At 40.7% G+C, this 13264-nt stretch overlaps 1 protein-coding gene across 3 annotated transcripts in view; it reads right to left on the reverse strand.

The window, feature by feature from the left end:
* Positions 1–13079, reverse strand: part of scaper (S-phase cyclin A-associated protein in the ER) — a 64535-nt gene extending 51456 nt beyond the window's left edge. The window contains exons 1-5 of one of the 3 annotated variants that reach the window (XM_028584958.1): positions 12696–13079; positions 8601–8718; positions 3783–3859; positions 2922–3119; positions 325–425 (exon numbers count right to left, since the gene is read on the reverse strand). In XM_028584958.1, the coding sequence (XP_028440759.1) occupies positions 325–425; positions 2922–3119; positions 3783–3859; positions 8601–8718; positions 12696–12863 (662 nt within the window). In that variant the 5' untranslated portion in view covers positions 12864–13079. Of the gene's footprint in view, positions 1–324; positions 426–2921; positions 3120–3782; positions 3860–8600; positions 8719–11561; positions 11705–12695 lie in introns of those variants that run through there. The other 2 variants (XM_028584960.1, XM_028584959.1) reach the window with 2 other exon arrangements.
* Between the last annotated feature and the right edge of the window lie 185 nt (positions 13080–13264).

Here is a 13264-nt window from a genome sequence, read left to right on the forward strand (position 1 = left end):
TACACAATAAATGGAGCATGTAAAAGTTTCAGGGTGTCTTATTGATCAATGGTACGCTTTAAATGAACAAATTGGGAGGCAGCACTGGAATTTTCATTTCTTAGTGAATTTACGGTTGCAGTGGTCACTGTGTTAAAGAGAAGCCAATAAACTCATGTATCTCTTTGAATTAAAGCCAAGGCTATTGATCCAGTCTGTTTGTGACTCAAAGCCAGGGACAAGACACCAGCACTTCCAGTTTTACCTCGGGGAGCAATTGAAAATGGGGAGTGAATAAGAGTGAGAGATAAAGAAAGGGAGTGAGAAAAAGAAACTGAAGAGCACCTGTTCTGGGCATCTGTTTTCTCCAATTTCTCCTGAAGCTGGATCCAATCTATGAGAGCTTTGAAATCCCGTACGTAGTTGTCCAACATCATCAACACTTCCTAAAGACAGCAGTTACAACAGGATGGAGAATGATTACACTGAGATTATGAAGACAAACATTTGAAGAATGGTGCAATTTAGAAACCAAGAAAAGGTAGGTTTAAAAATAAATAAATAAATAAATAAGTCATGCATCAGATTTCACTTTAGAACATGTGTTGGGCAATATTTATGTAACAAGCAGTCCATTTTATTTCATAAGCCTAAAAAATACAAAGACAATTTTTATTTCAGTGTTTATAAAATGCAGCACTCAAACACAACAAAATGTGACCTAATTTAACCGGTTTTCATAGATTTTGTATTGATATTGTTATATCTATGACATAATGTAAACATAAAATGATGCATTATATATTTGTTAGTATTTGCTACTTCGGGCTTGTGATATTAATTATTTCATCAGTAAAACAAAAACATAATTTTTTTGCAACCAAAACCAATAACGGACCAAAAACGGACCGGGGGAACCATCGGTAGATCAAGAGTGTTGCTGGCCCAGACATATTCATGTGCAAAGAAAAACACTTGTTTGAAAAGTTTAAGAACAGAGAAGGCAAATTCCTAATAGCAAACGCCTATTATCTGCACTAGTACTGGCTCACAGCGTTGGTTGTTCAGAGTTGGTGGGCCGTGTGGAGCTTTTTCCCAGAGCTCTAATGAAACGAACACAACTGATTGATGGGGAGCGTGAAGGGAGTGGTAATTGAGAGTAAAGCTTCACAGTGCTTTTAGTTAATAGACAAGTCAAGCCAGTGAAAGATGTGTCCAGCAGCAGGTCTGCTGATTAGAGCTGGTTAACAGGGAAAGACCACCGCTATGGCGTGGTGTTCATTTGGTAATGAAGGCCGAGATGGATAGAGGTTTGCTGCTCCTCTGACAGATAAACCAACAATGAGTGAAGGCACCATAAAAGTAGCTTTCAGCATGTTAACAGGCATACTTACCTAAATACACCCCTCACATAACATTTCATGAGGAATGACAAAATGTTTAACCTTCCAGAGGCATTGCCATAAAATAGGATGGGCAGTAAAAGCCTGTGGTCTACACATAGAAACAAGAACGAACAGGTACAGCCTAGGTTAGAGTGACGGACCTCAAGTAAATAATTCACAGTTTTGATTGTTTTTTTAAAAGTTAAATCGTTTAAGACCAGAATACTCCATTTCAGTTTACTTGAAAAATTATTCAAATTAAAAGAAATTCAGAACCTTAAGTGCTTCCAAGACAACAGGAACACCAAGTACCTTTCTTGCCTGGTCCGGATGATATGTCTAATAAATCAGGGATGGGATAAAGGAACAGTTGATAGGAACTAATTAGGTCTGGGGGCTGTGAGTTAAAGAGTTGTGGGCATTATTAATAAGCATACATGTATCATTCTGCTGGGTGAACAATTTCCCTCTGAGTGGGAAAACATATTATATCAGGGCTGAGGTTCTCATTCAAAATTACACAAAGCATTACAGTAACATAGCCTTATCTGAGAATTAGTTAGAATCATTTCCCGACAATGGTTATGTTAATGTCCATAAGTTATTAGGTGGAAAATTGGTAGCAATTTGTGTGAGAGCACACAATGCAGATTGCCCACAGCTACACTGGGGGTTTGTGGCTGGGGGCTATCAGAGCACTCTGCTTCCCCTCAAGATGACTCCATCATCTATCAGTGTCCATTAAATCCAAGCTGGGTGGGATGGGGGATTATGAACAGCACCCAGCTCCGTGGCCATTAGACAGCATTAGGGTGTAGAGAGATACAGTGGTATGAGGGGGAAGAAAAAAAAGACCTACCAGCCAGATGTCTGACACAGGCCAACTGACAACATGCGAATCACACCACAGGGAGCTGCGCTGTGGCACTGACAGCAGGCCAACCACACCATAGGGAACTGGGCTACGGTACTGACCGCAGAACGTCACCAGAACCATGCTCAGCATAATGCAGCATGGCAGAAGAATCAATAAAACACAGCAGTATCAAACCAATACGCCCTGGAGCAACATCACAATGTCACTCCAATGCTGCACCAAAACCAAACACACAGATCCACAATACAGAGAATGTAAAAATATGCTGTTGAACAAGTTTTAGACCAAAAAGAAGCCGACATGGCCCAGCCCCATTTCAGCAAATGCCTGTGGACAAACACAATCCATATACAATATTGTTTACAGCCATCAATATTTAGTCCAGCCAGCCAGGCCCAAGAGAGAGTCCTGTGATAAATCTTTCAGCAGTGAGCCTTCAGAGAGCCCCTTTGACATAAAGCAGAAATCAAGAGGAATGCAAGCTGCAAGGGAAATTTTTTGTTATGATCTCAATGTCCCCCTCTAGTGTTTATAAATCCTAACACCCTTCAGTCTCCAAAAAGAAGAACTTCCTGTTGTGTCAGATCATAAATCCACTGATCCTGAAACTAGAATTTGCATTTCTACATGTTTTTTTTTTTGTTTGTCGTCCCCCCCTTCTCCTCAAAAAGCATACTAACCTTGCATTCTACGACGCTCTGATCAGATTCACAGGTGACGTAAATCTCATCCACGGCTCGACGCAGGTTGTCAAAGAGGAAAGCCCAGTAGCGTGCTCGCAGGTCCACCTTGCGGGGCTGTCTGGCTTTGGTGGGGCTCTTCTCTGCCCCCTTGTCCAACAAGGCACCAGCTGGGCCTTTACTTTCCAGACCAGGATTCTGGGCAGAAGTGTGGACCAAACATTATGGTAACAATGACAAAGTCATTGCAGTGTCATGCACGTCTTTAGTTGTTTAGAAATAGCGGCCACAGCACTTGTTTCCCCATTGGCTGGGGCAGGAGGTTCAGCTATTATATGCTTTATATTACCAACAATGAATATACAGTACAGCATGAGGGGGAAATGGGGAGATTTAAACCCTTGTGGCAATGTTGGCGCATGCATAAACCCAGTGGTCTCAACCCGAGTGTGACAGAAAGTCAGTGAGATATTGTTGTTGTTACATAATGTCCCCTTTTATAACATTCTCCTTGTAGCCGGTTGCAATCTAACACCTATCTTCTTCTAAATTTTGCAACCTTAAGACATCTAATGGACATAAGGCTATAAACAGAAAATTATCAAGATCCGACTTAAGATGGTTTTTGGTTAGTGCAGTGAAGGCATATTCAGGCACGTCACACACTACACTGTAGACTGGGATTGGTCACCTTTATCCCCCTTTTCTGTGTGAACTCATCTTTTCCAAGACTGCAAAAATACAAAATGCAAAAATAGGGAGTTTCAAGACCATCACAGATCCACTTGCAGTGTGAGGCAAAAGAAATAGATGACTTAGTGAATGGTGCCCTCTAGTGGAAGAAGATGATGCTACACCAACCTGTTTCTTATTCCTTTGTTGCCCGGAGTTGATCCTCTGGGCCCTGGAACTGCCAATGGAGTTATTCTTGGACTTTGCTATGTGAAAAAGAAAAATTACGTTTATTTAAAACAATATCTCATGATACTGATGAAGGTAACAAACAACATATATGAGATGATCATGGTCAATTATTAAACCAGTCATAGTAATTTTCATAAGTTCAAAGTAGTTTTTAAAAACAGAAAGGTGGACAAAACAATAACCATAATAGGGGTGTTGAACGGTAAATGACTGACTATCTGGTTGCGGAAGATGCATGTTAATGAACCCATATGAGCCCCAAACTGAAAGAGTTCTGGCACAAACTCAAGAGCAGCAAATCAGCCTTGAATAAAATAACTGAGCTGACCCTAAAAGAAAAAGGGGAGAGCCAGAACATAAGTGAGAAAGTGTGATAGGGTATGTTGAAGTTTTCTGAGTCTGTTGGTCTAAAAGGAGCATTATTTTAGTATTATGTGATGAGCACTGCCATGTTATACAGAACTAGAGTGGCATGCAAAACTTGACCAACTGCCACTTTTCTCGTTTGAAAGCCATGATGTCTCCCTCTTTCTCATAGGTGGGCCAAATTCTCTAGGTGGGCAAAGCAGAGAAAGGGGAGGTAACCTTATGACCTCATAAGGAGCAAGATTCCAGATCGGCCCATCTGAGCTTTCATTTTCTCAAAGGCAGAACAGGATACCCAGGGCTCGGTTTACACCTATCGCCATTTCTAGCCACTGGGGGACTATAGGCAGGCTGGGGGAATGTATATTAATGTTAAAAAACCTCATAAAGTGAAATTTCCATGCCATGGGACCTTAAACATTTTAAAAGGGGTGATATAATGATTATATAGGGTATTTCACACTGTTCCTTAAGGACTCCTAATGGGGTATGTAACATTGTTTGGGCTGAAAATGGTCTGGTTGATATTTTATTGCCCCTTATGCATCCCTGTGTTTTGGCCCCATTTTTAAAAAGAGCTTTTCTTCCAAATATGGTATGCTCATGAATATTTAGATGAGCTGCGCGCTGATTGGTTGAGTAAATCCCCATACACACACATTAGAGACGTGACAGAATCTCATATTCCAGACATTCCAATGTTTCGTTACCAAATTCACTTCCGAGACTTTTTTTAAATGCGAGAAATCAACTATATAAAGCTCAAATATGGGCCGTTTTACAAAAATGGATGGCTAATTGCAAATTTGGTAAGACAGACTGAGCTCCACACAGTCTGACAAGAAAGCTGCAGCCTGCTGGGCTCCACACCCAAGGCAAAGTCACCCTTTGTGGATTACTGCACTACTGGGGCTCCACGGCCAGCTGCCGGCGGCATAACTATATTTACAGTTTGAATTTCATCACGGCACTTATATCACAGCTACCCCAAGGTGTTATAAAGCTAACAGTCAGATATGAATTTAAGGCATTTTTATGAACGTGAGGGGTTGTTAGGAGGAGCAGCTAGCTAGCCATGTGTCCCATTCAATACAATGGGAAAATATCGTGGCTAGCTAGCTACACTTTCGGCATAATTATAGTATATTTACGGTTTGAATTTCGTCACGCCACTTATATAACATCTACCCCAAGGTCTTATAAAGCTAACAATGGTGTCTCACAGCATGCCGGGGTCTGTGAAGGAAGGCAGGCCAGGCGGCGAGGCAGCAACACAAGCAGCACCAGCCACTGAACTGCGACACACAGTCGGACAAAATTTGCAATTAGCCATCCATTTTCGTAAAACGGCCCATATTTTATATTTCTCGCATTAAAAAGTCTCAGAAGTGAATTTAATGGTAAAATAGCAGATGAACATACAATTTCTGAGATCTGCATGACCTAGATTCAGAAGACTACCTGATCTAAGGTCAGTTGTGTTGCCTATGTAAATGTTGGGTCGTGACAAAGAGAGACTAGGCGACTCGTTGAGATTTGCCCGTTTTCAGAGGCAGTTTCAAATTGTGAGATTTGCAGAGGAAAGAGGTGTCAATGGGATTTTGAAGTTTTATGTATGTCCTAGTTACCCACTAAACAGTCATTATTCAACTATGACAAGGTAAAAATCAGTTTTGCAGTCTATCACCCCTTTAAGCAAGATTCGTTTGGACTATTATTTGTTTTGTACAATTATAGAGTGAAAAAAAAAAAAAAAAAAGGAAAATAGCACCGTGCAAAAGGTTTGGGCACCCCAAGACCTTTGAGCTCTCATAACTTTTACCAAGGTCTCAGACCTTACATTGTTAGGGCTATGGCTTATTCACAATCATCTTTAGGAAAGGCAAGGTAATGCAAATTTTACCGCTTTATAAAGTCTCTGACTCTTAAAAACCCTGGCCCAACAATCAGCAGCCATGGGCTCCTCAGCAGCTGCCTAGCACTCTGAAAACTAAAATAACGGATGCCCACAAAGCAGGCGAGGGCTATAAGATGACAGCAAAGCGTTTTCAGGTAGTCGTTTCCACCGTTCGTAATGTAATGCTAAAACATTGCACAAACATTATAACATTATTTATTAAAAAAGGATATTATGATGAAGAGAGATTATTGTGAAGGAGGGATATTATACTGACTGGGGATGAGTGATTATAGGGCGATCGGTTGTTTGGTGCAAAATGTTTGGTAGGTGTTTAAAATGAATATATATGTTATCTTGCTATGCATATATAATATATCTGCAGGAACTATTTAGAGTTAAATGAGGGGTGGGAAACAAGCTTCGGCCCGCTCCTTTTCAGACATATTGAACATTTTGTTTGGTGTGTTGCTATGCACTTGTTGCAGTGTTTCCCCATTAATTAACCAGACTGTGGCGCCCCGCCATAGTCTAATTTGTCCCCCCCCACAGTTTCATAATGAACCAAAAATATTTGTACGCTTCTCCTAATACCATTAGAGATTACTTGTTGTGTTTTGTTGCTTTTATATTTTATTATTATTTTTTTGTTGGAAAGAAAGAAAGAAATTAAGAAATGGCAGTTAACAGGAATGGTGGAGGTCAAGTTGAGGTCTGCAAGAGACTTTCAGGGAGATTTAGCGGACTCTGGAGAGGCGGTGCACTGTTCTACTGTGCAGCGACACCTGCATGAATATGTTCTTCATGGAAGAGTCATCAGAAGAAAACCTTTCCCTGCATCCTCACCACAAAATTCTGAGTCAGAAGCTTGCAAAGGAACATCTAAACAAGCTAGATGCATTTTGGAAACAAGTCCTGTGGACTTACCGAAGAAGTTAAAACATACGTTTAGAGATAAAAGGGTGCAGAATTTCATGAAAAGAACATACAGTACAGGCCAAAAGTTTTGATAACTCTGCAAACCCTTGGTGTTCTCTCAATGAGCTTCATGAGGTAGTAACCTGAAATGGTTTTCACTTCACAGGTATGCTTTGTCAGGGTTAATTAGTGGAATTTTTTCCCTTATTAATAAAAAAAGCAAAGGGTGGCTACTTTGAAGAATCTAAAATATAAGACATGTTTTTAGTTATTTCACACTTTTTTGTTAAGTACATAATTCCATATGTGTTCATTCATAGTTTTGATGCCTTCAGTGAGAATCTACAATGTAAATAGTCATGAAAATAAAAGGAAACGCATTTGAATGAGAAGGTGTGTCCAAACTTTTGGCCTGTACTGTATATCTAACTGGGCACAGGGGTGGATCATGCTTCATTTCACTGGTACAGGAGGGAAGAATGAATTTCATTAAATGGCAGAAAATTCTGGAAGCAAACATCACACCCACTGTAAAAACAAATGAGGATAAAAGGATAAAATATATAAAAAAGGAAAATGATCCTAAATACACCTCAATTCACAATGGACAACCTCAAGAGGCGTAAGTTAAAAGGTTTTGCTATGCCCTCACAGTCTCCCGACCTAAACATCATCGAAAATCTGTGGATATGTCTCAAAAGAGCAGCGCATGCCAGACGGCCCAAGAATCTTACACAACCAGAAGCCTTTTGCAAGGAGGAATGGTCAAAAATCCCCCAAACAAGAATTGAAAAACCCCTTAGCTGGCTACTAAAAGCATTTTCAAGCTGTGATACTTGTCAAAGGGGGTGTTACTAAGTACTGACCATGCAAGGTGCCCAAACTTTTGCGTAGGCCCCTTATCCTTTATTATTTTGAAACTTCAAAAGATGGAAATAAAAAGTTATCTTCCTTAAAATATTAGAGAATGTGTCATCTTTCACTTTATGTCTTTTGGAAATCAGGTTATCTTTTACTTGCATAGGTATACACAAAAAAATATTTTTTATGGCATTTTGCCTGTATTTGACAGAGGACAGTGTAGAAAATAGCTTATATGGATTGCGCTGTAACCACTCTGCTACCATGAACCACAGGATAGCAGTATGTTGTGTCACACAAAGTATAATGTTCTACATAAAAAAAGGGACCAGGCATCAATGTAAGCTTTAGCCAAAATAAGAGATTCTAAGCACTCCTTTATCATTAAATCAGTCTAACCATGAACTTGTATTACAATGAACAGCTCTGTCTGGTTTGGGTATGATCACAGACTGTGAATGATATTGCCAAAGACGGTCACTGTAACGCTCTACAATAAATGACTAAACATCTTCTATTGGCTTAAAGATATGGAAAATCATCTGAAGTAAACATCAGCTGCAACACCTACCACCGCACAATGAGGACCTTAACAATACAAATGTCATCCTTTGTTGACTCTTGTGATGTTAATATGCCAGTAATGTGAAAGCTGCCACAGAGCAGAATAATAGCACACGCAGAGAACGTTTGTTTTGCATGCAGCTACCAACCTTCCTCCTCTTTGTTCTCTAGAGGTACACTCCAGGCAATGAGGTTTCGAGCAGCACGGCCCTCTTCAGCAACTATTTTCCTCACTTTGTCATGGCTGTTGGAGCGCTGAAAAGATGCCTGTGAGAGAAACAGATTCAAAACCTCAAATTTGCACTTTATCTACGAGCCCAGGAAATATGGTGTAGAGTAGTACGACATGATATATGTGACAATAGATCGAATAGAGTGGGATTCACGAGGTGACTTTGAATACATCACAAAATGCTGCCCAAGATAAGGCTTTCACATAGGGCTGGGCAATATATCGATATTATATCGATATCGCGATATGAGACTAGATATCATCTTAGATTTTGGATATTGTAGTATCGTAATATGGCATAAGTGTGTCTTTTCCTGGTTTTAAAGGCTGCATTACAGTAAAGTTACGTAATTTTTGGAACTTACCAGACTGTTGTAACTTTTCTATTATTTACCTTTACCCACTTAGTTATAATATACACATTACTGATAATTATTTATCAAAAATCTCATTTTTGATAAGCACCAATAGTCAACACTACAATATCGTTGCAGTATCGATATCAAAGTATTTGGTCAAAAATATTGTGATATTTGATTTTCTCCATATCGCCCAGCCCTACTTTAACAGCAGGCATGATGTATTGCACGAAAAAAAAAAAAAAAAAAACACAAGGTGTCCTCACATTCACAACAAAGAACCCTTGGTTTGTCGTCAGTTTAGAAGATATGTCTGCTCATACTGTATGGTCATACTCTATATTTTTCTTATTGTCAACAAATCCCATGAAAAGATAAACATGTATTTTCTGTGTAGCCAAAGCTCCAATGTTGATGGATCAATGAGCCATGACACTGTCTTTTTGCAGTAAATATTCATTATTAGCATCCCAAATCTGGAGCTGATTTGGTTGAAATAGTCCCAACAAATACACTATCAACACATCAAACAGTGTGTAACAGAGTGCATTTAAGATACATCATTTAAATCTAAAAACAGATGTAAATGCACAAAATGCAAGACTTTTAAATGTTAAAGTAAAGAGAAGATACATACACTTATCCTGTGCTCATGATAACACAAACCCTTTCAATATGTGCAAAATAAGTTTAACAGTAAAAAATTCAAAAGTACTGATTGCTATTAAAAAATACTATATTAAATCCCTAATCCTTCCATTCAATGAAAGATATGAATACTACTCTACCACAAGAGAGCAAAATGCTGTAATTATTTGTCCCATCCTTGGTGTGCGGTTGTGAGCCGGGGTTAAAGCCACAATACTGCACACATTACGTTTATGGAACGGGTCTACTAGCACAGACTGTGACAAGAAACAGCTAGAGGCAGGAGCTCTATACCCACTTTGTGCCCAGCATGCGTCCTGGTTGACCTACACATTGACTATGCATCAGTGAACTTGACTGTAACCTCGGGTGAAGCAGAGACTGTCAACCAAAATGAATAGTGCAAGAAGTCATACATCACATCTTCACCTCTGGGACAATAAGCTGCCCAGTGATGAAAAATGGCATCAACAACTCTCTGCATCCTAATCTCACTGAGAAACATTCGGTCACATAACAATTTGGTCAAACTGCTCATGCATTAATGCATAGACCAAATCTGTTACACACCCTATAAGCAATAACATCTACAACTCAATTATTCAATGCAATGACAAAAGACAAAAATACACAGTGTACCCAATAGTATACTTGATCAAATTTGCCTTTGTAATCTTACATAACTAAATAATCGGACGTCTGGCAATCCGGTTACAAAACAATACAGAAGCAAACAACTAGAGGCTTATCATTCTGGATCTTCCACTCGCTGTGTTACCTCTCCCAGCAGGGTAGTCTGTTCTGTGCTATTCATAAATGATTTAATCTAATGTTGACTAACATTCAGAGCAAATTATGCTATTTTGGTCGAACAACTACTATAAGATGTGGTTCCAGACTTAAAATACATTGTTACCTGAAACCAACACAAAAATTGAGAGCCAGTTCTTCTCTTAATAGCAAAATGAGTCATGGAACAAACCGTCCTCTTTTCCTGGCTGTCTCTCACTAGCAACACTAATCAGACGAGAAAAAAAAAAAAAATTTGCAACACACTGCATTTGCAAAGAAGTTTACATACAATTTATCTCTTATTCAAGGTTTTGAAGAAAAAAAGTGATAATTAGGCCTTAGTTTATAACATAACATGTAACAATCTTTGCAGACCATCCAGTAGAATGTGAACATGGCTCATTAGGCGTTACACGTGCAGAAAAAGCATCCGTGTATTGGTCTGATACTATTTAATGTCCCTAAGGGAGATACCCAGCTGACCTACTTTTGGTGAGCAAAATTCTTACATGTCGAGTGGCCAGGGCTTTATTCTGCCAAGTAGAAAAGGACTACAAAGAGATAAAAGAACATCAAACAACACAGGCTGAGCTAAAATGAGCAAGAAGTAGTGACGTAGGTCAGTATCAATGCACCATCTACAATGTAAATATTTACTCTGCGTTTTGTGGGCTTGGAAGCCATTTGATGACAGATGAATGCTGGGAGAATACCTTACCTACTTACAACTGATGGCTAACTATGTGCAGCAGACTGAGGCAAAAAAGACTTACAGCAACAGTCTCTTGATCCACTTAACCAGCTGTAAACAAACTATCTCCTGGGCTGGACTGTAGAAAAATAAGAAACATTCATTGTGGAGCATAACTTCTGTAAGGTTCTCTGGCAGGGCAATCCTTCCCCATGAACCAGAGAGAGTGCTTATTTTCTAGATCTTGCTGAGTAAGGGGCAAGTGTAAGGTTGCCCTTTTAGCAAGGTCTACAAACATAATGCAAGTAGCAAGACAGTGGGTGAGATCTCGCTCATTAGGAGAGACACAGATCAAAAACCAAAAATCAAAAGATTAGAGGATACATACAGAATAGAAGTACAGTCTGTAAGCAGGTTCCTCGTCCTTATCCACCCCTGACATAATTTTGCAGCCCACTTCAGGCAACCTGTTCCCCCTCACCAGCACTGCCACTTGTGCAAGGTGACATCGTCATCTGAAGGCAGGACCGAAATAGACTCCTACTGTGTAGTCCACACTGCTATAGCAACTTGCCCAGCTGTGTCAACTCTTCTCCCAGTGGCGATTGAGAGAGACAAGTGCTCAGCAGTCCGCCCGTCCTGCCTTTCACGACTGTCTGTAATCTAGCCTGAGCCCTGCGCTCTGCAGAGTTAGCAACCACTTCTTAGGCCTGACTCTCTGCCTGCTGCTGTCTATCTGCCTGCCACTGTCTTCTGCTCTCCACTGCATGTAGCTTCCTATATGTATTGCTTCTCTCCTCTGCTTTCCCTGCTCTGCATCAGAGCCCCCACTCACTCACTCTCTCTCTCTCTTTCTTCCACAACACTGCGCAGTCATGTGCACACTGCAGGCCTGCCGTTCTGCCCCCCCATCCTGTGTTGCCAGTGATGATGAGAGTAGCTGCAGGCTCAGAGACAGTGTGTGCTAATGCAAGCTTGGCTGTGCATTAGCAACACAGGGTGATGCTCTGGATCTCATTGGACTCGGCATCCGATGACTCATGGGCTGCTGGGGGGGGGTGGATACAAGCCCACATGGCTTGACTTCCTACAAATGAAACAAACTTACAAAGTCTGTAAGAAGAAGTTGGGACAAACAGGGAGAACTTAACGTCTGATACAGACTTGTTCCAAATACTCCCTACTCCTGCGGTCACATTCTTGATATACTGATGATAATACACAATAATCCTATGATGCATTTTTAAGCCTCTTCCTCACAAATCTCACAAGGCCATTTATCATAATTTAGTATTACGAGTGGATGCTTGTGGAAGGGAAAACATCACAATAACACACACAGAACGCGGAAGGTATAAGGTCACCCTAAAATGCTCCTTTTCTGCTGAGTGAACCCTAGATCATCCAGTCACTTAGCTCAAGCTAGATAGGAGTGCATCGCAATTCCAAAGCTCTTGACTAAATGACTAAAACCACGGCTGTATTTCAGCTGTTAGCAACGAGCTAAAATGTCATTACGTACCTTCAAAGCGGCCATGGATGCATTCTTGCTTTTGCCTCCTCCATGCGAGGAGCCTGAGCTGTTGCTACCAGACCTCTCCCTCCCGTCCCCACCTTGGCTAACTCTCGGGCCGAGACGGTGCTGCCCAGCGCCACGCCGTCGTCCATCATGGCGATTGTCTTTGGACATCGACCCCGTGTTCAATGCTTAACTAGTCAGCGACGAATAAAAGTCTACGGACACTGTTGTCTTGTTGTCAGAGTTGATGGAAAAACATGCCAGATAAATGCATGACAGCGAGGACAACCTAACAAAAGCAGGAAGTCTGTTGCGTTTACATGTTTGACTGGCGATGAGATTATCCAATGAAATCACCTTAAAATCGACCCGACATACGCGCCAGCCAATAATGCAGAGTACAGTTTAGGTCAAAGGGCGTGTCCGATTTTCTTTGGGCGGGACTTCAAACTGTCTACCATGGCAACAAGCTCGGGCGGGACGTTTGGTTGATTTCTCAGTGTGCGTCAAGTGTCATCTACAGACAGCAGGAAACAGAAGAGAAGTGAACCTGCCTTCAAAATAAAAGAGGA

This window comes from Perca flavescens, chromosome 8, assembly GCF_004354835.1.
Source record: "Perca flavescens isolate YP-PL-M2 chromosome 8, PFLA_1.0, whole genome shotgun sequence".
In the NCBI taxonomy this organism is placed as follows: Eukaryota; Metazoa; Chordata; class Actinopteri; order Perciformes; family Percidae; genus Perca; species Perca flavescens.